At 40.3% G+C, this 26,651-nt stretch overlaps 1 protein-coding gene across 10 annotated transcripts in view; it reads right to left on the bottom strand.

Moving 5' to 3' along the window:
• KIF21A (kinesin family member 21A) overlaps positions 1-26,651 on the bottom strand; it is a 180,254-nt gene that overhangs the window by 98,672 nt on the left and 54,931 nt on the right. For all 10 annotated transcript variants that reach the window (XM_073652160.1, XM_073652161.1, XM_073652164.1 and 7 more), the window contains exons 2-4: positions 8,314-8,536; positions 5,976-6,158; positions 5,584-5,733 (exon numbers count right to left, since the gene is read on the bottom strand). In XM_073652160.1, the coding sequence (XP_073508261.1) occupies positions 5,584-5,733; positions 5,976-6,158; positions 8,314-8,536 (556 nt within the window). The remainder of the gene's footprint in view (positions 1-5,583; positions 5,734-5,975; positions 6,159-8,313; positions 8,537-26,651) is intronic.

A 26,651-nucleotide genomic window follows, 5' to 3' on the forward strand; every position in this document is an offset into this window, starting at 1 on the left:
TTCGGCTGTATGGCAGCTTGTTTTTTGCGGGACAAGATGTCGTTTTCAGTGGTATAAATTTTATTTATATTCGTCTTTTTGATCGCGTGTTATTTCATTTTTTGTTTGGCGGTATGATGATAAAGCATGGTTTTTTGCTTCGTTTTTTATTTTATTTTTTTACCGTGTTCACTAAAGGGGTTAACTAGTGGGACAGTTTTATAGGTCAGATCGTTCCGGACGCGGCGATACCAAATGTGTACTTTTATTGTTTTTTTTTGTTTGTTTTTTTTGCAGAATAATATTTATTGACGGGTACATTATATTTTGGGTGGATTATTTATTTATTTATTTTTTATTTTATTTTTTTCATTTTTTAACATTTATTGGACTTTTATTTTGTGTCCCACTCTGGGACTTTCACTTTTTTTATTCTGATCACCAGTATAGCATAGGAATGCAGCACCATTCCTGTGCTATACAGGCTGTCAGTGATGCACAGTGAGAAGATAGTTTGGTCATGCACTGCGCATGACCAAAGAATCTTCCTGCTGTCTGGTGACCAGGATGTTGTCATGACGACATCGGGTCGTCATGGCAACATCCGGGAAGCCGCGGCAGACAGCGCTGGAGGCCGGAAGAGGAGGTGAGTATCCCGATCACCTCCCCTTGCCACCGCAATGCTGCGATCGACTTCGATCGCAGCATTGAGGGGGTTAATGTGCCAGGAGCGGCGCACATAGTACCGGGTGTGACAATCAGCTGACACCCGGAAGCGATCGCCCCGCACCGCTTGTGTGCGGGTGTGATTGCCATATGACCTAATAGAACGTCATTAGTCCAATCGGCCCAGGTCACCAAGACGTACAATTAGGTCATACGTCAGAAAGGGGTTAATAAATGGAGCAGAGGTCGAGTATGCCCATTTCTGCTTCATTCAAACCCGCAGCAATCAGTAAGTTATCCCCAAGACTACTAAGTTACAACTTACTATTTTGTGAATCATTATTTATCATCATATTACTTTATTATAGCTACGCTCCCACGATGAACTTTTGGTGAGTTTTTGATGTTGCAAACTTTCTGCACCATTTCTACACCTGTTTTCTCAGCTTACTTGCAAGAGAGACTGACATGCTGAGGATTTGAAACATGCACTGTAGGTCAGTTTACGTAAAAAAGAAGCACCGTGTGAATGAGACTTCTATAAATCCCATCCACTTTGCTGGAGCTGTAAGGCTACCTTCTCACGATGAGCTTTTGGTGTGTTTTTGATACTGCGTATTTTTGCCGTGTCAAAAACGCAGCATCTTACAGTTCCAGCAAAGTGGATGGGATGTATAGAAATCTCACACCCACTGTGCTTTTTTTAACTCAGTGTAAACTGACCTGCAGTGCGTGTTTCAAATCCACAGCATGTCAATTTCTCTTGTGGGTACGCTGAGTTTTCTGTGTAGATTTTTCCCTCAGACTTGCATTAGATGCGGAAAATCCGAAGGTAAAAAAATGCACATGCGGTTTTAGTGCGTTTCCACAGCAAGTACACATCAAAAACTAATGTAATCTGCACGTAATTATATATCAAGTCAAATACCAGGAAGTATCAAAAACAAAGCAGCTTTATTTAAAGCAAGACACACCAAAAAGAAACAAAAAACACAGCATTAAAAACGCAATAAAAATATGTGTTAATAAAAATCACACACTAAAACACAATGAAAAACCACAAGTGACATAATTTAAGTAATAGGTGCAGAAATTCTACAGCATCAAAAACTCACCAAAAGCTCATCATGGCAATATAGCCAAAGAAGAAGAGTTTTTGGCGCATCAAAAATACGCAGGGTGAAAAAGTCACCAAAAATTCATAGTGGGCACCCAGCCTAAATTGTCTTTATAAAGAATTCTGCTTTCGATCATAAAAAATTTCCATACCATAGTACAATAAAATAATAAAGTGCATACAATTCTGCAATATCTGAAGGGTTCATATGCTGGGCATAGTGACATATTATTAGACCTGGTCTGGTCTTGCATGGGTATTTTTGTAATGCTTTTGCTCTTCATGATTCACAACTGAATAAATAGAAATCCACAGTGTATGCTTATGTAATAGACCATCTCCAGACAGTTCCATTAGATAACGCAGATCTGCTGCCCCACCCTATTGATTGCTGCAGTCAGGGGCTGGTATCTCTGCTAGGAAGCGCAGCAATAAATCACTGGCCTCTAACTAATTTAGGCTATGTGCCCACGTTGCATTTATGAAGCAGAAAATTTCTGCTGCATAAATGCAAGTCCTCTCCCGGAAAAACGCATGCGGAATTCCGCACGCGTTTATCGCGCGTTTATCACGCGTTTTCCACATGTGGAATTGCCTTGCGTTTTTTATGCATTGGACTAAGGCAATTCCGCTTGCGGAAACGCAAAATTAAATTACATGCTGCGGATTTTTGAACGCGGCATAAACGCTGCGGAAAAATCCGCAGCATGTGCATAGAAGTTGCGGAATCCCATTGGGGACCATGGGGTGCGGATATACATGCGTTTTTCAAGCGTTTACGCTGCGGAAATTCCGCAGCATATACGCTTGAAAAATGCTACGTGGGCACACAGCCTTAGAGTGTAGGGTGGAAGTACGCCAAACTGAATTCAGATATGTGCTACCACATTACAACAGCAAGCATACAGACACGCTCTGTCCTTACTGTAAGATTGCCTATCAACAAGGACACATGCAATATTCCATTACCTTACATATTGCACCCCCAATCAAAAACATTAGCGGCTATGCTAAAATAAAATTCTAAATACTTAGGAGGGTTAGAAAAGGTCTAGATTAATAAGGTGGCATCTTTTTCCTCAATAAACCGCACAGTATTGCAGATCAGCTCAAGTTATTTAAACGGAGAGGAGTTGCAATAGTAGGAACAGCTTTTTTCAGGAAAGCATTAGGCTAAGTTCCCACAATGAGTATTTGGCGAGTTTCAGATGTTGCAAAATTTCTGCATCTATTACTTTCTGCTATTTGGCCTTGACAAAATGTTATTAATATAGTCATGTATGGATTATATACATTATTGCAATTCCACTGCAGAAAAGCACTAAAAGAACAAAAGCGCTTTTTACCTGCATATTTTTCTTATCTAATGTAAATCTATGGGGAAAATCTGCACATAAAACTCAGCGTACACGCAAGAGAAATTAACATGTTGCAGATTTGAAACGCGCACCGTAGGTCAGTTTATGCTGCGTAAATATAAGACGGTGGGCAGGAGATTTCTATAAGCCCCATTCATTTTGCGTCACTTGTAAGATGCTGCGGTTTTGGCACAGCAAAAATATGCAACATTAAGAATTTACCAATAACTCATCATACGTGATCACCATTTTACATCAGTATTTGTAAACCAAAATAAGGAGTGGAACAATCAGAGGAAAAGTATAATAGAAACACGTCACCACCTCTGTATTTATCACCCACTCCTGGTTTTGGCTTACAAATACTGACCATGTGAACAAGGTTTTAGAGTCTTTATCCATCCTGGGCAATCCCTTTAAATAATATCAGAGAGTAAACTGCAGGAAAAAAAAAATCATTTTATTATGTGTGTTATCAATTTTTTCACTCTTGTTTGTATCTATTTGTAGTTTTAATCTATATGTTCCATGAATGCTGATGACATCCCCCGCCAACAAAGACCCTATCGGTGTCCACATCTATTTCTCCATTTAATGAAATATGAAGACGTTTGCGTATCAACATACCTCATTTTTAGGAGACCCTCATGTTTTGAGAATGTGTGATTTTTCTAGGCAGGTTCTCTTGTTCCTATTTATACATGTTAGTGTATTATATCTAAATATCAACATGCTATATGTATTAGCAATGGATGGAATACAGTGTGCAATAACTGTGCATATTTATATGTATGATTCATTATTATTATTATTATTATTTTTATACTATCCATGCTGTGTACCTTACCTTAATTTAGGCACCTACACAGTATTTGCATGTAATAATATCCCCTTTTGTTTTCTAATTGATCACTGTCGCACCTTATTATTCTATATACTGTGGCATTTTTTTTGCGATATGGTCCACACAAACATGGCGGCCCCCGTGAACCTCCAGAGCAGTGTTTCCCAAACTCCAGTCCTCACAGACCCCATCAGCTCATGTTTTCAGGATTTTCTTAGCATTGGCCAGGTGGTGGAAGTATCATTAATAGTGCTGAGCGAGTATGTTCTATTAACTCTTTCGCCGAGTATGCTCGGGCCGAGCTCCGAGTATTTATAGCTGCTCGGTGATATGGTTGATTCGCTCCCGTGTGCATGATTTGCAACTGTTTGACAGCTTTATTACATGTGAGGAATGTCTATTTCTTACACATTCCTCACATGTAATAAAACTGTCAAACAGTTGCAAATCATGCACACGGGAGCGATTCAACCATATCACCGAGCAGCTGTAAATACTCGGAGCTCGGCCCGAGCATACTCGGAACAGAACATACTCGCTCAACACTAATCATTAAGGCATCAGTAATTCTCTTAGTTGTGCAGCACTATGGAAATCCTGAAAACATGACCTGTGGGGGGCCGTGAGGACTGGAGTTTGGGAAACACTGCTCCAGAGTATGGAATAGGTATGTGTGCATGCGTGCTGGCTCTGTATGCCACGTGGGGACATCAGCATCCCAGTAGGGAGCGTACTCACTCGTCAGAGGAAGTGCACCCTCTGACCTGTGCGTGTCATGGCGGGAGCCCGACAGACCACGGAGTGATGGCGCAGGTGCCGGCAAACACGCTCCTTATCAGGACAACTCTGCACACCTGGCGGGACATGGATATAAACATATGACATACATTAGCTTCACCCCCACAAGAAGGTAATACCGAAACGTGCGTTGGTGCATTAGGGCGGCTTGTCCTCTGTCATGGGTGAGTGTCTACATTCTACAGCTGACCTCATGCTTGACTCATAGTAATCCTATACACAATTAATGGGTATTTTTTTACCTTGTGACTGCTCTCTTAATCCATAGGATTAGTCCAGTGACAATTGTTCTCCATTTCACTAGTAATTACATACACACGTTCCCTTGCACAGGACTTCATATGGTCTTTTAGCTCAGCACTGCTATGCACACTATATGTAGGTATGTTTATCCCCAGGAATATACCATGTCTATGAGCTTGCATTATTGTCTTTACAAACTCCCTATGTGCCTAGGCTCTGTCTACCTGTTTAGCTTTCAGCTCACTCGGTTTAACCTCTATTTGTACAATAAGTGGGAAATTTCCCTGCCTGAGGAGGACTATTTAGCATGTTCATTGTTTTTAGATTCTGGTACTTTTTTGGGGGGGGGGTTAATAAAGTTTAGATGGTTCTTTATTAATTTTTGAAGTGATACAGACTCAGTTTTTGTGGTTTATGTATAAGGAAAAAAAGAACAATTTGATGATAATTTTGCAACATAAAATTCAGCAAGAAATCTGCAGCATGTCAGTCTTGTATAATTCTTTTCACTGCGTATGGAAATAGAGTATGTTAGCACAACACACAACAGCCACTGACATACATGGAAACACACAAACCTCTGCTTCGGAGGCCACATTACGCGTCGTTACTCCGACTGTATAAATTCCTCCAGTTGAGTCTTCATGAATCTTTATGTTCGACTTTTTGTTCCTGGCATCAATGTCCCGTGTGGTGTCAAACAAATCAAGTACCTCTTCATTGTAAAGCTAAACATAAAAGTAAAAAAAAAAATCAGAACAGAAAGATGGAAATAAAGATATGAGATAACTTAATGCATATGTGCACGCCTGCAGCAATCAGGCAATTAGTCTTTACTTCCATTTTTCTATTTAGAGGAGAGGGAAAAGTGACAAGAGGCACCAGCCCTGACCATTATGGCTATGCCATAGGGAACTCACAGTTACAGTGTAATCGCATTGATAAGTGCAAAGAGATGTATGGAACAAACCTCCAAGAACTGAGCATTCACTTTAAAATCCGGTGGTGGGAGACCCTGTTCCAGTGCAGCTCGTTTCCTCTCATCAATTCTTCGGAAAAGATGCGTTACAGCTCGGGGGATGATACCATGCTCTTCCTCAGTTATATTTACATCAAATCCAGTTCCCATTGTGTACGTCTTACCAGCTCCTGTCTAAATATTAAATGTAATGTACAGTAATCAGGACCTTAAGCAATAATCAAATCACATGGCAATATAACCATAATATATATTGTACAAGGAGCACATAGCTAAAATGGAAAAGTATGGAATCTTAAAAGGACATTTAGAACAGGAACTGTCCTCATTAGACGGTTTAGCAACTTGCAGGTCTGGAATGTATTCGGTCAATGATATATCATCCATTATATACGCATACACAAGTCAATGTTACAAAAGTTTCTGGAACCAAGAGGTTAGCAGCAGACCTTTCAAAAGGATTCTCCAAGCTATACCTTTTTGTTTTATTTAGCACTCCTTTTTATTAACATGGTTATCCCATAAATAAATAAGCAAGCTCTGAAGTAATCCACACCATTAATTAACCATATCAATGTGGAAAAAATAACATCACCCTCCAGTGTCATTTTTACCCCTTTAGCCTGTATTCACTAATCTGCAGCTCTGGGCTATTCTCTCTGTGACCAAAAAGCAGCAGAATGGCAGGAGTGCATTGTAGTCAGCTTCTACTAACTCCTGATCTCCTGTTGTCTGCCACTCCTCCCTCACATACAGCCCCAACAATCCCTCTAAGGCTGCGTGCCCACTATGTGTTTTTCAAGTGTTTTTGCCGTGGAATTTCCGCAGCGAAAACGCTTAAAAAAACGCTAGGTAATACAGGCCCCATGTTCCCCAATGATAATCCGCACGTGCTATGCACATGCTGCGGAAATTTCCGCTGCGGATTATCATTTCGGAAAAATCCGCAGCATGTCCATTATTTTTGCCAAAACACGCCATTGACTTGCATTGAATTGCATAATATCCGCATGACTACAGGTGCACATGCGAATATTAAGCGATTCAATGTGCGGATGGTACCCGGGTCTGGAGAAGAGGAGACTCATCCTGACCTGGGTACCATGGTACCTGTAAAAAAAGAATTTAAAATAAAAAATAAACATTATACTTACCTTCTGAGGGCCTGCGGTCTCTTGCACGGTGCGTCCTGGCTCCCCGGCGGCTCGCGATGGTGTAAAAGGACCTTCCATGACGTCATTTAGTCAGGTGACACGTCACGCGACCGCCGACGTCACATGACTAAATGACGTCATGGAAGGTCCTTTTACACCATCGCGAGCCGCCGGGGAGCCAGGACGCACCGTACAGGAGACCGGGGTCATCAAAAGGTGAGAATAATGTTTATTCTTTTATTTTTTACCATTTTTATTCTTTTTTTAACTATTAACTTGGTCACACTATATAAATTCATGCCGGTTGCATGGATTTATATAGTGTGAACAAGTTGTCAAGCACTTTTCCAAGTGATGCTAAAATCGCTTGGAAAGCGCTTGATAACCCGCATGCAGAAATGCATGCAAAGACGCTTGACAAATGCTTCTACTTGGCGGGAGAAACGCATTTAAAAACCGCATGCGTTTTTCCTGACCGGGAGATGCAGAAAAAAAATCAGCAGCATTTCTGCATCGTGGGCACATAGCCTTATAAACAGCTTATGTCCTGTATGCCTACCTATCTACCTAATAATTCATCATCCAGCCCATCCAATTATCTGGCCAGCTATGTGCCTACATACTTTAGATTTTCCTATTATCTACTTCTTATCTCCTATCTAATACCTCTCATTATCTACCTACAGCTACTACACATGCTCCATGTCTCCTCTCATTACCATACAGTATTGGTCTCCTCAATGTCAGTAGCTTTCCTGCTCATGCTGTGTCACTGTGATCTGAGCATGTGCGTCCATCACTCAGAGTGGACCTTCATTCAGACACAGGAAAAACAACATGGGGCAACTATTCCACATGAAAATGTATTGTTTTTACAAAAGAGACACTTTTTTAACAGATGAATATTGCACATGCACTTCTTTTAACATGTTATGTTGAGTTTTGAATAATACTTTTCGTGGGACAACCCTTTAAGAAAAAGAGGGACACACTGTACATAAAGCAGCCAACAATAGAGTGATCGTATGCCACCTCCTGCCAGCAAAGGGTACTCATCAGATAGTAAGTACATACAAGTGAGAGTAAGGGTGACCGTACTGATACTAATGCGAGGCAGTGGGCCAAGCGAAGACCTCACAAATTTACACTTTAAACACCAATGCTGGAATTCTTACTTGGCCATAAGCAAAGACTGTGGCATTGTATCCTTCAAAGCAGCCTTCAATAAGTTTCTCTGTGCACTCCATGTAGATGTCATCTTGTCGGGAGTCAATGTCAAAGACATAGTCGAATGTGAATGCCTTATCTTTTCCTAGGAAGACTTGGGGTTCGCCAGGTGTCACAGAAGTGCAAATATGACAGCCCTCAATTTTTTCTTTGGCAAGCTGCGGGCGAATTCTGAAAGAATAAAAAAATTCAATGTGAAGCTTATAGAACATTCTGCCATTATATTAGAAGTACTTACACATGTATGTCATGCACGGTAGGCAAACAAAAACACTTTACTATTACATCAGATAAAACCTATCATATTTGTGACATTTTCAATTGCAGCAAATCTAATTTTCTAACCTTTTCCTCTAAACTGCATTTGAACGAAGTCCATGTTAGACAACTAAAGCATAACAACGGAATATGCAAAAACAACAAAAAAAAATCTAATATGTGGGGTCCCAGAGGTGAGGAGTATGCAGCAACCAGCCTGAAAATGAATGGGGAGACTCAAGTTATGAGGAACTACAGAAACAGTCAGCTCAAGCTGCCATTTTCTTGCCTATCGAGCAGCTAATCTGCACAGCCACCTCTCTATTCTATATTGAAATGCTAGGAAGGGGGCCGGTCATATGCCATATCACTGGCATCATGGCACCCATCAATGAGTGGTGAAGCCAGTCGTCTGGCACTTGACCACTGAGGCCATATGCCAACTGCATGCAAAGACTGGAAGCACTGCTGGAGTGCCAGTGATGGATGGATCACTGGGGAAATGGGTGACCGGAGGTAAGGTTTAACTCCATAACATCATACAAAATGTTATTAATTGGCTCTATGGTCATAGTTACTGGCAGCAGGAGATATGGAGATCAGCAGGACTAAAGCCTAGACAAAAAAAAACTGCTATTAACCATTTACTTAACTATTTCATACTGTAAACACATTTATGCTTTGCTTTTTAGATTTATAGTCTTTATTGTAAAATGATATACAGTACTTTATAGCTATAAACAAATATTATTCAAGAGCATAAAGAGGCACATTCATATAGAGCAAACATATTTCATGTTTATGGTCTGTGAGGGGATGTATATTAAGCATGACAATGGGAGCACAGTGCATCAAAGTAAAGCAGAAAACAAATAATGCCAAAAGGAAGGAATTTTCTAATCTCCGGAGATGAGATCCAATAATAATTGGAAAGAATCTGACAGTATAAACAGAAGACTGCTGGGGATTTCTTATTTTGTGAACAGTTCATGGAAAGTGGGCTTAAGTGTGAAAAAAATGTACATGCATTTTTCTGCATTTGCTTCCTTGTGATTTCCATACTGTGCTGCTGATGGGGTAAAAAAACAGCAAACATGAAATACACTTGCAAAGAAAATGCAGCAGCCTCGCAAAAATGTAGGCTTCCAGTAAACTGCGCAAGTGGAAATTTAGGCTTCAATTCATTTATAGGCATCATCTGGACACTACATTTTCATTTAACTTTTAAAAATTATTCTGCAGTAATGTCCCACAAATGTGTGTACCTGGTTACTTTGTATTGCCATTTAAATAATATGTAAATCATTTAAAGAGGATATTTCACTATATTTTTCAAGTTCAACAGGACACACAATGTTATAGTGGCTGCTGAGGGGAATAAAACATTTTTTTTTGTTTTTTGGCCATTTTGTTTTTATTTTCACCTTTCCGTAGCAGAGATATTAGCGATCAAAGTATTTGATATGTAATGAGCTAATTTTCGTTAATTCCAAGTGGGTGTTCTCAGATAGTTTTCACAGGGGGCGTGTACTTCGATGTTGCCCAATCATAAGCAGACAGCAACATTTAGCAGAAAGAAGAACACGCCCCCACCATAGATTGCAGTGAGTGTGTGAGACCTATAATTTCAGACAGCACTGATCTCCTGGGCTAACCTCCTGTATGATTAGAAAGTGTTGGGCGTAGAGCATAGATGACTTACACCTTTCAGATAAGGCCACTGCAGTCAGTGTAGGGGGAGGGGCAGTCACATTACAAACCTTTCTATAAACTATCTTCTCATAGCAATGTCCACTCTGCCATACTGGCACTCCTACCTCACGCTGCCTATCCTGAGTATGACCCCCACAGATTGAATGTTGATGTTAACACCTCCACCACCCCAAATAATTATCCCAGGGTTTTGAATAGCAGCACATAACCTCTACCCAATCCCTGGAAAGTAAAACAAACAATAAAAGTATATTTTTAAAAATGGCCGTGACGGCGCCAGGTTGAAGCATCCTGTAGTATACAATATCGTCAGTAATTCTGAATAGTTTTCACCTATACCCGCCTAGTGTGACTATTTATCAACTGCTAATTTCCCATTTTACCTGGGTATCCCTGGAAAAAGCTGTGGAGTGAAACAAAAAATCATGGTCTGAGGTGAAGGTCAACTCTAGTTGGATCTTGCATTATGCGGCACTCTAGTATGTTTTAATGTGTATTCTGCTATATTCTAGTTTGCTTTAGATTAAGTACATTTTGGCTTACTACTGGCTCTGAAACCAGGTTGGTAAAACCAGACCGCTGGTCATTTGTTGCACATCATGGCAAGGTCAATGGTTGCCAATTTGTATAGCATTGTTTGTATAGCATTGTAGGGTTGTATACACACAGTTATACAACCAGGCCTGACTGCAAGCTAGTTATTGTAAAGAAGTGTAAGACTGAATATACATATTTACACACCCAGGCTGATATTTATAGCGTTAATATATACACTCACTCATGTAACTAAGGTGGTTAGGTATTTATTGCACATGATTGTATGATTCCATTCATGCACTTGTATAACCAGCTTGCTACTTCTCGGCGGCGCAGTATGGTTTGATTGTATATCTCTCTGGTCATCTGACCCAGGGTGTGACCTTCCTCCTCCATCATAAATTTTTATAACTTGTTCATAATTTATTTGTTGTCAGTGTGTACAATTTAATGAAGCTAACATAACCTATTCTCTGCGGGATTTCTACAAGACTGTATAAGGAATATGCAGAAAATTCTCAGAGTTTATCTCCTGATTGGTTTTGCTATTAATTTCTAGATCCTTTAAGGCTACGTTCACACATATGCAGTCTATTCAGCTGAGCACTGCATTAGTGTTTCTGTCAGAATACCAGGAAAAAACAGGACTTGGGACTCGATTAGGCCTTTGTTCTGGCAATGTTCATCTTTTTTCAGATGTACACAGAAGTATGGCTTTTGGTGCACATCTAAAAAGATGAATATTGATGGGGGGAAAGGCCAGACGAAGGCCAAAGTTGCACCATCTGGGTTTTTTTCGAGGTTTCTGCTGGAATCCTGGTTTTCAGTGTTTCCAACAAATACAGTGCTCTCTGTTGGAGTTTATGTGTGAGCCCAGCATACGGTGTAGCAGTATGCTATACATTCTTATTAACAAGTACAATTTCATTCTATATCACACAAACTGATGGTGTTCTTTAAAACAATACAATGCGATTTATACAACACGCTAACCCTATATAAAAATGACATGCCCTTATACCTCGGAAGGGTGGCCTTCCCAGAACAGACATTCAATACCCATTTCTACATCACATTCAGTAATCGGAATTATTTTTAGTAAGCAATCAATCTTGTATAGCAATTTTATGCCATTACTCATTTCTACCGGAAAGTCTGCGAAAACCTGAGATAAAATCAGCATCTTCACAGACCTGATAAACCCCCCAATATAATTGATAGCAATGTTGTATGCAGTAATTTCCAGCTTATTGCATTTCCAGCTTGGTTACATCAGAAATTACTATCTGTACATGAAACAATGGCTCTAATTAGAAGGCTACACAACTCTTGCTCCAAACAGTTTCTAAAAAATGTAGATTCTCAAGTTTTTAAATATAGGGCAAAAAGCTATATAATAAAGGGCTAATTAGCTCCTATATACTTAATACGCAGACAAAAGCAAATACGCAAATGTCTCCTAGTAAAACAACCACAACATGGCACTGTACTAATGATCTGTTTGTGATATTTGCTCCAGTGATGTGGATGTAGATAATGTGTAAAGGCCAGGAGGTCAGCCAACGGGTGTAGGCTACCATTTCCTGGCATGTACTTCATTGACACACATTTGTGTATATAAGATTTCCTCTGGCGAGTGATGAGCATACCAGGAGAAATCATTTCATAACATACCCTCTATGAGGTCTGCATGAATATATAAAAACAGAATATCGATTACCATAAATATTATATATGCCCTTTATGAAAGCTTTATAAAAACACAGCTAATGATTTGATTATACTGGTATTAATAAAACAAAGCACTCGATTATAATTAAAACTGATTAAGATCAAAGGCCTCAGATTCCTCCCCAAATTGTAAACAGTATGGGCAATACATAATCATATCTTCTTCTATAGCCTCAAGCTGTCCATCAGTGTCTGCAGCCTCCTAGTAAGCTGTGAACATGAGGGCACAGAAGGTGGTCATGGACGCAGCAGTTACGACCACTACCACATAACTACACTGCTCAAAAAAATAAAGGGAACACTTAAACAACAGAATATAACTCCAGGTAAATCAAACTTCTGTGAAATCAAACTGTCCACTTAGGAAGCAACACTGATTGACAATCAATTTCACATGCTGTTGTGCAAATGGAATAGACAATAGATGGAAATTATTGCCAATTATCAAGACACCCTCAATAAAGGAGTGCTTCTGCAGGTGGGGACCACAGACCACATCTCAGTACTAATGCTTTCTGGCTGATGTTTTGGTCACTTTTGAATGTTGGTTGTGCTTTCACACTGGTGGTAGCATGAGACGGTCTCTACAACCCACAGAAGTTGCTCAGGTAGTGCAGCTCATCCAGGATGGCACATCAATGCGAGCTGTATCAAGAAGGTTTGCTGTGTCTGTCAATGTAGTGTCCAGAGGCGCTACCAGGAGACAGGCCAGTACACCAGGAGATGTGGAGGGGGCCGTAGGAGGGCAAAAAACCAGCAGCAGGACTGCTACCTCCGCCTTTGTGCAAGGAGGAACAGGAGGAGCACTGCCAGAGCCCTGTAAAATGACCTCCAGAGGGCCACAAATGTGCATTTGTCTGCACAAACGGTTAAAAACTGACTCCATGAGGGTGGTATGAGGGCCCGACGTCCACAGATGGGGGTTGTGCTCATAGCCCAACACCGTGCGGGACGCTTGCCATTTGCCACAGAACATCAGGATTGGCAAAGTCGCCAATGGCACCCTGTGCACTTCACAGATGAAAGCAGGTTCACACTGAGCACATGTGGCAAATGAGACAGAGTCTGGAGACTCCGTGGAGAGCGATCTGCTGCCGGCAACATCCTTCAGCATGACCGGTTTGGCAGTGGGTCAGTAATGGTGTGGGGTGACATTTCTTTGGAGGACCGCACAGCCCTCCATGTGCTTGCCAGAGGTAGCCTGACTGCCATTAGGTACCGAGATGAGATCCTCAGACCCCTTGTGAGACCATATGCTGATGAGGTTCGCCCTGGGTTCCTCCTAATGCAGGACAATGCAAGACCTCATGTGGCTGGAGTGTGTCAGCAGTTCCTGCAAGATGAAGGCATTGAAGCTATGGACTGGCCCGCCCGTTCCCCAGACCTGAATCCAATTGAGCACATCTGGGACATCATGTCTCGCTCCATCCACCAATGTCACGTTGCACCACAGACTGTCCAGGAGTTGGCGGATAGTTTAGTCCAGGTCTGGGAGGAGATCCCACAGGAGACCATCCGCAACCTCATCAGGAGCATGCCCAGGTGTTGTAGGGAGGTCATACAGGCACGTGGAAGCCACACACAATACTGAGCCGCATTTTGACTTTTTTTAAGTACATTACATCAAAGTTAGATCAGCCTGTAGTGTGTTTTTCCACTTTAATTTTGGGGGTGACTCCAAATCCAGGCCTCCATTGGTTAATAAATTTGATTTCCATTGATGATTTTTGTGTGATTTTGTTGTCAGCACATTCAACATTGTACAGAACAAAGTATTCAATGAGAATATTTCATTCATTCAGATCTAGGATGTGTTATTTGAGTGTTCCCTTTATTTTTTTTGAGCAGTGTATATAGACAAGCATCTATCCAGACCATATTCGTTATATGTGAAGTGGGTACAATCTTTAGATGTTGAATAAAAAATATATAAAACTATCCCAGAGATCATGTCTGGAAAAGTTATCCTTACCCTCCTAGATGGTTTGGGTGGATTAGACTGTCTTCTAAAGGGAATCTGTCAGCAGGTTTTTGCTACCTCATCTGAGAGCAGCCTGATGTAGGCAAAGAGACCCTGATTCCAACAATGTATCACTTAGATTACTGGGTATATTTATTACACACACAAAGGCACAATTATGGCACATAACACACAGGATTTTATTCTATTTTTCGTTCGTTTCAGGATACTTTGGCAGACAGACCCATACCTCTAAAGATCATGAGAGAGGATTTGTAAGTCAGTTTATTCCAGTTTAGTTAGGCTAAAACAAATATTACAGCGCTAAGTGTTATATAATGCCACCACATGCAGGCATTACAAGCATGAAAAAAGGCATTAGCTAACAGCCCGGCCACTGTAACCAAACAGAGCAGCTTGTGTTTGCCGTGTCCTGTTTCAATGCCACACTTTTCCATATGAAGAGTTAGTGAAGAGTTTCTTTTACAGCACTCGTAGGTATGAAATCAGGATTCATCAAGTCTCACACAAGTCTTTTTCACTAACCGACAAGTGGTAAATATGCTTTCATGGATTACAATTGAAACTTTAATAAGATGATTCAAACTTCTAAAAAAAAAAAATCTATAAATTTTAGACTAATGTCCCACAGAGCGAATACTGAATGTGGGAACGTGGCCCAATACAAATAAGCAGATAAGATTTCAACAAATCTCATCACCATAATGCTGAAAAACGTATATGCAGAAAATGACCTGCGGTGCAGTGTCAATTGTCTGTGCGGCATTCAGTAGAGATTTCACCCTAAACATGCACATTTCACTGCAGATAAATTATATGAACATTTGTAAGAAATACACAACATGTGAACGTGCTTGAGGTGCCAGCTGCTTGTTTAGTCTCTGTGCAGCATGTTATAATGGCCTGCGTTCTAGAAAGTGTAATCTTTGGCTGTTGTTGGTTTTCAATAACAACCCAGCAGAAATGTGAATGTGAACATGGACTTTAAGGTCTCATTCAAAAAAAAAAAAAAGTGTGCTGGATCTGATTTTCATCTATTTTTGGTCTGCGTCTGTTTTGTCCATCAGTGTGGCATCTGTTTTTCTGTTAAGCATAAATAAAGCATAAAATGTCAAGCTTCTTCTAGACAGACAGTAAAAACCGGACATGGTGGATGGCATATTTGTATGAAAGACGGACATGTCTGGTTTAGTTTCGGCAATCTATCCACAAATATATAAAGACAGAAATTTGAACATGCCTAAAATTTTATAATAGGAATATCTTCTATCCATTAAAACCACAGATAGAATACATGCGTGAATCAATCACAGACGTTAACAGGCCTAACATATAGAAAGATTTACATTGTCTACATAAACACCGCAACATGGCAAACTGATCAATAGTAATTCTTCAATATTAACTTCTTCCCAGCATGGTGATTTTCCATATGTGCTCCTTTGTTTTTCCTCCTCTTCTTCCAAGAGCCATAACTTTTTTTTATTTTTTTATCGATAGACTTATTTTTTTTGTGGGACAAGTTGTACTTTTGAATGGCATCATCCACGTTATCATGTGATGTATTGGTAAATAGGAATACAATTTTAAGTATGGCAAAACTATGAACAAGAAAGCAATTCCACAATTGTTTTTTGGGATTTGTTTATACGGCATTCATTATACGATATAAATGAACTGGTAATATGATTCTCCAGGTCAGTACAATTACAACGATACCAAACATGCATATTTTTTGTTGTTGGAAGGGGCTGAGCGAGGGCTAGTTTTTGTGCCCAGAGCTGATGTTATTAATACCATTGAAGGGTAGATCAGATGTTTTGATCACTTCTTTTCACATTTTTTAAGCCGTGCTGCAGCGGCTGAGAAGCTAAACTTCTGGCCTTTTGATATTTGCTCTCATTATGATGTTTAACAATCGGGTTAATTAATTTTATATTTTGATAGGTCAAACTTTTATGGATATGGAGATTAAGCATGTGTATTTTTCATTTATTTTTAATGAGGGCTAAAGGGTTAATTAAAATATTTTTTACTTTTATTATTACTCGCTCACAACACACATGACTTGGATGCTACTAAAGGGGGACTCCACTTCCCAAAATCATTTGTTCACTCACGTATCGCAATACACTGACAATGAGCTAAGCGCTCCCCACAGCCAGTTCTCACATCCACACTTTTCACGGCCATCACTCGCCATTTAACCAAGCCAGTGGAATGCCTGTACTGGACAACAAAATAGTACACATGAACACCTAGCTTTCCCAAGCTCCTGAACGTAGCCAGAGTGAACCAAGGTAACACGACCAAGCTATATTCTCTCCAGGAGATAGTGTGTACTTTAGAGCAACAAGGGACAAATTACATTTTTCATTTAATATACAAAAAGAAGTAGTACAGTGCTTAAAAAAAGGTTACAAAAGATGGAATAATAAAAGGGCATAACATGCAGGCAAAAACTGTATAAAATAAAAGGGACACGATACAGATACGAATTGGATCCGTGAGCACTTCTAAAGAGGAGAATGAATGCCGCGGGCAAGAAAGACAGATCGGCAATACTCATTTGTTCTCCTGCAGTCTGACACAGATATTCGTTAGGTAACATGTTATAAAGGGTTTCACCAGACCCCCCACTCCTCACCAGGGCTGTGGAGTCGGTAAGCCAAACCTTCAACTCCTCAATTTCCATGACACCGACTCCAACTCCGACTCCACGACTCCCTCATACATGGCTCATGTTTAAGTGATAAATTTACTGTAGCACAGATTCATCTCAGCTAAAAGTCTAGACCCTTAGATCAGGAATAGGACAGACATTTATAGGACATTTCATAACTTTCCCAAATTCTTATGAAAAAATATTCCCCACAAACTGCATTGAACTACTGTACCCAATTTATTATATAATTTTAGAAGAAGTCGGAGTTGGTCCATTTTATACTGACTCCACCAAAATGGGCTCCTACTACGACTTCACAGCCCTGCTCTTCCCCTCATCTAACGTAAGAGGGGGGCGGCTGATTAGATTTGCTTCTAATCCAGTTTTAGCCCTCATTTCTGCTATGGGTCATATTTTCCTAAAGAAACCTCCTAGAGAAACAATATGGCCATCATCTTCCTGAAAATCCTTCAAGCATTATATACATACCACTAGGTTTGAGCGAGTATGTTCTGTCCGAGTATGCTCGGGCGAGCTCCGAGTATTCATAGCTGCTCGGTGATATGGTTGAATCGCTCCCGTGTGCATGATTTGCGACTGTTTGACAGCTTTATTACATGTGAGGAATGTCTAACAGTTGCAAATCATGCACACGGGAGCGATTTACCCTCATCACTGAGCAGCTGTAAATACTCGGAGCTCGGCCCGAGCATACTAAGAGAAAGGGTTAATAGAACATACTCGTGCAACACTACATACCACAAATGAATATGATATATCTATAATTCAGGGAGATATTGTGCTCCTGTGAGTTGACAGCTACCAGAAGTTCTGCAATCTTACCCACAAATGAGAATATGCTCCCCGTTCACGTATATATACAATATCCAAAACTTAAAATATTGTTTTACCTTGTCCTGTCTATGCAGTACAGACAGAGCGGCTGCCCATGATGACAGCATTGACGCTCCCTCGTTTAACACCTACAGTGGGGGAAATAATTATTTGATCCCTTGCTGTTTTTGTAAGTTTGCCCACTGACAAAGAAATGAACAGTCTATAATTTTAAGGGTAGGTTAATTTTAACATTGAGACATAGAATATGCCAAAAAAAAATCAAGAAAATCGCATTGTATAAATTAGATAAAAAATTTTGCATTTTGCAGTGAGAAATAAGTATTTGATCCCCTACAAACCATTATGAGTTCTGGCTCCTACAGACCAGTTAGACGCTCCCAATCAACTTGTTACCTACATTAAAGACTCCCACAGGTGTCTTTTATACAGACAGTCACCTGTATAAAAGACTCCTGTCCTCAGACTCAATTAATCAGTCAGACTCTAACCTCTACAACATGGGCAAGACCAAAGAACTTTCTAAGGATCTCAGGGACAAGATCATAGACTTGCATAAACCTGAAATGGGCTAGAAAACCATAAGTAAGGCGCTGAGTGAGGAGACAACTGTTGGTGCAATAGTAAGAAAATGGAAGAAATACAAAATGACTGTCAATTGACATCGATCTGGGGCATCATACAAAATCTGACCTCGTGGGGTATCCTTGATCATGAGGAAGGTGGGCGATTAGCCTAAAACTACATGGGGGGGATCTTGTTAATGATCTCAAGGCAGCTGGGACCACAGTCACCAAGAAAACCATTGGAAACACATTATGCCTTAAAGGTTTAAAATCCTGCAGTGCACGCAAGGTCCCCCTGCTCAAGAAGGCACATGTGCACGCCCATCTGAAGTTTGCCAATGAACACCTGGATGATTCTGTGAGTTATTGGGAGAAGGTGCTGTGGTCAGATGAGACAAAAATTGAGCTCTTTGGTATTAACTCAACTCGCCGTGTTTGGAGGAAGAGAAATGCTGCCTATGACCCAAAGAACACTGTCCCCACTGTCAAGCATGGAGGTGGAAACATTATGTTTTGGGGGTGTTTCTCTGCTAAGGGCACAAGACTACTTCACCGCATCAATGGGAAAATGGATGGAGCCATATACCATAAAATCCTGAGTGACCACCTCCTTCCCTCCGCCAGGACATTAAAAATGGGTTGTGGCTGAGTCTTCCAGCAAGACAATGACACAAAACAAAACATACAGCCAAGGTAACAAATGAGTGGCTCAAAAAGAAGAATATTAAGGTCATGGAGTGGCCTAGCCAGTCTCCAGACCTTAATCCCATAGAAAACTTATGGAGGGACTTGAAGCTCCGAGTTGCCAAGCGACAGCCTCAAAATCTGAATGATTTAGAGATGATCTGCAAAGAGGAGTGGACCAAAATTCCTCCTGACATGTGCGCAACCCTCATCATCAACTACAAAAAACGTCCGACTGCTGCGCTTGCCAACAAGGGTTTTGCCACCAAGTATTAAGTGTTGTTTTCCAGAGGGATCAAATACTTATTTCTCACTGCAAAATGCAAAAAAAAAATTATCTACATTTATACAAGGTGATTTTCTTATTTTTTTTATATTCTCTCTCTCAATGTTAAAATTAACCTACCCTTAAAATTATAGTCTGTTCATGTCTTTGTTAGTGGGCAAACTTACAAAAACATCAAGGGATCAAATACTATTTCCTCCACTGTATGTGACAGTGGAGGCATACAGAGAAACATCTATCCGCTGGCCCAAATAGTTATCCAACATTGACAGCTACCTGTTAATTACTATATGTACACACTCCATGTCTGCTCTTCCTCAGAAAACCTGCTTCAATTACCTGTTCACAGTGGGGGGTGCAAGTAGTGATCCAATGTCCCCAGCCTTTGATCTGTATAACTTATAACCCCACTTATGACACCTATACCCCCTGGGCCGCACACTGTAAATGCCGCAGTAAGAAATGGTCAACTGCATTTAACAAGTTAGCAGCAGAGGCCTGAGCTCTGCTCCACCGGTGGCTGTTAGAGGCAGGTGATGGCTGAATAACACAGCCATGATCTGACTGAAAAGATGCGGGCTCAGCTCCTGAGACCACATCAAAGAAGAGGACTCAACATATATATCGTAATAGTTACTGATGAGAGCCAGTACTAGTTACTCGAGTTCGCTGAGGATGCTCGAGTGAGATGTTAGTGTCCCCGCGGCCGCATGTTTCGCAGCTGTTAAGACAGCCACAAAACATGTGGGGATTGCCCGTGTTGGTCTGGCAATCCCCGCATGTTTTGTGGCTGTCTAACAGCTGCGAAACATGCGGCCGCAGGGACACGAACATCTCACTTGAGCACCCGCGCTACTCAGTGCATATCCGAGCACCCTCGGCAAATTTGAATAACGAGCACTTGTGTTCATCACTAATAATAGTACATCATATGTAATGAAGGTGTTAAAGGGCAATGATGATTTTATTTTATTCATGAATTACTAGTAGATATGAAAATAATAAACTTTGTAATATATCTTCGAGAAAGCCGCTTCCTTTCTCCTCCTGGATTGATCTTTCACTTGCTTAGCTCCATATTCAGTAGTAAAATTTGTATGCAGTGAAGACCTATTTTTACATTATGTAGATAGGAGATTAGGGTTGCTGCTCATAATGTTCTATGGAAAGGAGGGAGGAAGAAGGAGCTAGCAGCAGACACAGACATTCTGCTACAAGCTCTCAAGAAACAACAGTTGTACTTCAGATTGATAGAATCAATCCCTTTAGCAGAAGGAATAATGTGGCAATATGGGCTTATGCCATAAAACAACTTAATATACAGATCCAACCGTGGCTTGCATTAGTAAAGTGTACAGATGTAAAACCATAGAGCGTTTGTAATCCCCTCCATGTTTCCCTAAAACCTAATGCATACAAGCCATATTGTAATCTGTATCATATGACTATAGAACAGGGAGGGGAAGAAATCAATACATTTGAGCAAATGTTTTAAATATATTCCTTGATTTTTTTTTCAGAAAACACCTAAAGCCTTTAGATAGCTGTTCGGCCGACATCTTTGGTAACGGCTTACATCTAGAGAACAAAAGAATTAGCAGTATGACATCGGACATGCTGGATCGTGATGTCCCCTGACATCATCTGTCAAGGGCCCTCATGCGCACATTCGAATTGGTATGGGGGCCTTCAGAATACCATTTGCCATGTACTCTTTTCTTTGCTCCTGGATATCAAGTGCAGTTCTCCCTTTGTCATTGGATTGTTTAGTCAACAAAGGCGCTCATGTGAAGACTGGAAGTAATGTAACTCAGTAAACTGTCATTTCCAACTTGTGCACAGAACAGGAGAATAGAAAGTGTTTTACGTTACTTGTATTCAGTTGCCCTTTAAACGCAATATCTGCAAAGAGCAAAAGAGACTAATAAGATTATCTAAGTGCTTTCTTTATTATTAAATAAACCCCGGTGAGTCACCCTTGTTGGCTTCCTTCCATCCACATCGGTCATCCAGCAGACAGATCATGGCTATCTGCTACACTGGCAATAATGTAATTGTGCTGGCAAACAATGAGGTTGGTTCAGATTTCAGCAGCCTCTGGGCAGGTTGTATTCTGTCAGACTTGTTATCAGTATTTCTATTTTTATGCTTTTTTCACATAGCATTTACAATATAGTTACTATATAACCTAGCTGTATAGAAAACTAGTGGATGTGGCGTTAGTACAAGAAACCGGTCACGTCACCAGCACAGCTACCAGAAGGAAATTAAAGGGGTAGTTCACAGTCAAACTAAATTTCATTCTAAATCCCTATCTATTTAGTGCCATAATTAAGTTATTTTCTCATATACTTGTATTGAAAATTCCCTAACTATACTATCTGTTATTCTATTTTTTTCCTATTTCCTGTGTGATGATGCTTCATTTGGGAATCTCAGTGCATGTTGGGATACTCAAACAAAGCATCATCATAGCTGGAAGGCAGAGGCTGGGGTCACTGCTACAGACCCTGCCCACTTCCTAAAACAAAGCGTCAGCAGAGCAGGTGCAGAGGCTGCGGTGACTGCCATAGCCTCTGCCCCCTCCCAGAAATGAAAATCATCAGTGACGGTCATTTCAGGGGCTGTGCTCGTCCCTGCTGTGCCCCTCCCTGCGAGCTGTGCAACCTGCTCTGATGTCGGCTCAGATCAGTCATCAGCCGGCAACAGAGCTGTGTCAGAATACCTGACATGCGGGAGACCAGTGACGTCACTTGCGGGGGCGCGGCTAGTCTCCTTTTTAGGCCATAGATATGCAGCTGGTGTCTAGAAATTTTTACACTTTCTCCGAAACTGTACTGTATAACTCACATGGGCCTCAAGTTAATACCTTTAAAGAATCACTCCCATTAAAAGTTTCTATCCTCTTAATATATTGCAATCATCATATTATATAGCACGGTGTACTTACAATTGCTCATTTTCCCTTCTACCTAGTTAATTCTTCTATTTTCCATTACATTTATGACATCACGTGATTAAAAACGGACTAGCTGAATCCTAAGTTCTATGTAGAAACAGCAAGTTGCTTTTCCCTGCATGAGTCATCATAAGACCTACAATTCCACATCATTGCAAAGTCCCGGGTAGCCTAGCTCACCTCCTCTTCAACTCCTGACCCAACTGCTCTGCTCCACCACCCCCCCCCCACCAGGGACTGTGCAATGAGTAGAATTGTAGTTCTAACAATGACTCGTGTAGGGAAAAAGAGAATACCTGTTTCTACATAGAATTTAGGATTCAGCTAGTCTGTTTTTAATCACATGATGTCATAGACCTAATGGAAGAGAGAAGAATTAGCTCAGTAGAAAGGCAAAATGATCAATTGTAAGCACACAGTGCCATATAATATGATGACTGCAATATAGTAAGAGGATAAAAACTTTGATAGAAGTGCTTCTTTAACATCACCACATCAGAGTGCCAGTAATCAGGCAGTACAGAGGCATTCTTCAACAGCTGTATACAGTAATAACTACCAAAATAATAAATAACATTATATGATTATTAAGCTAAGTCACCCTCTAGGAGTGTTTCTGTAGTTTTGTATCATACATGCATTAGATTGACTGTGGCCAGGCCATGGGGTATTTAAACTATGCTAACAAAAGTAAAAAGTAGCTGGTTAAATAGCATTCTATTTCAGCCTATATGTCTTTCACACACAGCCACCAATCTATACTGGGTAGCAGTTTTCATCTACATTGACATTTGGAGCGTGCCCAATCAAAGAAAAAAAGGCTGATAATTAGAATTGATCCAATGAAAAGTAGATCATCATTACAGGGAAACATGAAAAACTCAGAGGTAACAAAAATAAATAAATCTTTTCACAATAGAGGATGTCGGAAGTAAGTAATAACACATGATGGAGCGCACAATTCATGCACGCACATGATAAAATATTTAAGATTTTTTTAAATTATTCAGCTATATTTCAGTCGTTTCCTATTACTGTGATAAAGATCTCGTCTTAACTTTCAGTATTTAGCATTTACAATGTTATTAAGATTTAACCACCAAAATATCAAATGACTCTGCAGGAAGGCCCATTATGCCATTACTCAGACGTACTTGCTAATACCAACAGGATATTACTATTGTCACACCATGTTTCACACTCATTAATTTTCCATAATTTAGGGGAGCTTAGCTAGCCAGAAATAGCTGGCCCAGTAGGTTTACATTACCACTGAACCAGCAGGAGCACAGTTAGGATTTTGTAATGTCAGATGTTATATCTGCACTGAGTATATAGGATCATAGAAACCTATTACCTAGCACTAGATTTTTTAAGTAAATGTATGAAAATTCTGTAGAGAATTTAGTGGACTTGTTGCCTTTCGGTCAGCCTCATGCACTTTTTCAAAGAAGTGGGGAGATGTCAGCACAACAATGTTTTTCTGCAAATATGTCTTGGCATAGAGGGAATGTGACCCCCTTTACGGGCACACATACATCACACCGAGTCCAGGTGTTTCTCCAGGTTAAATTGACACACAGCAGATTTTGTTTTTTGTAGAAATTTCGGCTGCGGTCTTATCCATGTGGACGGTTCTTGCAGAAATCATCTGCCTGGCACTAATACAAGTCCACAGAGATGCAGAAATATTTGTGACTGAAATTCATTTCCGCATTAATCTGTCACAAGTGAATCCACGCTTAGGTCTGGACTTTTTGAAGGATTACAAGTTGCATGTTTTTATTTTATGTGCAGTATAGTGAAATTTAATCAGAAAATAAAAATATTATAAAAAAAATAAATTTTTCAGCATGTTTTTTGTTGTTGAAAATAAAGTGGTACATAACCTTTAAGAAGTGTGAATAGATGCCACCACAAAGAGGTGTATGTAAACCTTTATAATAAACTTTAGGAAAACTAAATGCAAAAGACAAAAATAAAAGGCAACATGTCAACAAACCCTACATCTGACCAGAAGTCGGCAACTGGCAAACTTTTGTAACTTTAGTAGTAGGTTTATATAGTACTAGGTATCATTTAAAAATGGGAGATTAAAGAATATTCCCCCAAATATTGGCTCAGTGGTTAGCAATGCAGTCTTGCAGCGCTGGGGTCCTGGGTTCAAATCCCACCAAGGACAACATCTGCAAGGAGTTTGTATGTTCTCCCCATGTTTGCGTGGGTTTCCTCCGGTTTCCTCCCACACTCCATACTGATAGGAAATCTAGATTGTGAGCCTTGATGGGGACAGTGACGATGATCTCTGTAAAGCGCTGTGGAATTAATGGCGCGATATAAGTGAGTAAAATAAATAAGTAAATTGGTCACTTGTTCACAGGAGTGATAACCACATCCATTGATCACTAGGTTGTCCAAGTTGACCAGCTCAGGTGGACAGCATGTGTGCTTCTGCTTCATACAGCTAGTTGGGATTTAAGGCCACTTTTGCACCTTACAGATTTAAAGGAAACATCTATGAAAATGAATGCCTAGTGATAATGATTTTTCTTAATTATTTATTAGCATTTATGGCCGGCCACTGTCTGTGCAGTCTCCTAGCTGTCCATTTACAGCCCTGTATTATCTAATACATCATATTATACAGCGCTGGCTTATGCCCTGAAGGTAGAAAACTTAAGTGACTGCATAGACCACGGCCGCGTGCTGCCAATGTCGGAAAAATTATTAACAGAAATTATTTAAAAAAAAAAAAACTATTAAAGCACAGGCCCCTGCACAATAAATGTATATTTACAGTTTTTTTACATGGATTTTAGAATAATAATTTGACAATTTTGACACAAATAAGCTTCAAAATCACAACAAAAACTGATTTAAATACTCTTTGATGTGGATTTGGAGAGGATTCACTTCAAATTTGTGATTTTCTATGTACCCTTAGGGTATGTGCACACGTTCAGGATTTGCAGTATAAAATTCAGCTGTAAATCCTGAGGTGTTGGCAGGAATACCACTGCGGAAAATACACAAGGTTTTTACCACATTTTTGTCACATATTTTACAGGTATTTTGGTTGCGTATTTTTCCCCACTAGTTAGTAGGGGTGAAATCAGCTGCAGGAATTGACATGCTGCAGATTTAAATCTCCAAGGAAAAAATAAGCAACATGTGCATGAAACCTAAAGGGGTTGTCCACTACTAGGATCAGCTGCAGACCTGGCTTCCACTTTATGTTCAGTTTGTCCGAAGGCGGGGACAGTGATGTCAGTACTGATTGGGCGCTAAGCACCACATGTCATTCCACCGCATTACAGCCCCAGGACCACGAGTGCCGACACCGCTGGAACGGAGCCGACACGGGAGGCGAGTATAAGCTTTATTTTTTATCAGGGCCGAACAGTTAGTTTAAGAAGAGGTTGTCCTAGTAGTGGACAACCCCTTTAAGGAATCTCATTCACTTTGCTAGGACTAGGAAATCCTTCAGGATTTGTGACTAAACAGAGCGGAAAAAGGGAGACAAAAATGCAATGTGAGCAAGGTCTGTGCACATGTTTTGTCCCAAAACCTGAAAGATTTCCTAGTCCAAGCAAAGTGAATGAGATTCCTGATGTCTCATGCACACATTGCTTATTTTTTCATTGCAGATTTCCAGCAGATATAAATCTGCATCATGTCAATTCTTCTAGAGTTTTTGCTGCAGATTTCACCCATACTAGTGAATGGGAAAAAAGCATCAAAGGGCATGCAAAAACAAGCCAAAAACGCAAAAAAGCATGTATTTATGTATTGTGTTTTTCTTGCCAACACATCAGTATTTGCAGCACAATTGCAGCAGATTTTTCTGCTGCAAATACTGTAACGTGTGCACAAACCCTAATGCTGTGTGCACACGTTGCATTTTTGATGCTTTTTTTTTTGCCCAGATTTGTCACAAAACCTGGATGGTTTCCTGATGTCAGCAAAGTGAATGAGAATCCTGACGTCTCATGCACGCGCTGCTTATTTGTGACTTGCAGATTTGGTGCAGATGTAAGTCTGCTGTATGTCA

This window comes from Phyllobates terribilis, unplaced genomic scaffold, assembly GCF_046119375.1.
Source record: "Phyllobates terribilis strain yellow unplaced genomic scaffold, ASM4611937v1 Scaffold_11__3_contigs__length_659146591, whole genome shotgun sequence".
Lineage (NCBI taxonomy): Eukaryota > Metazoa > Chordata > Amphibia > Anura > Dendrobatidae > Phyllobates > Phyllobates terribilis.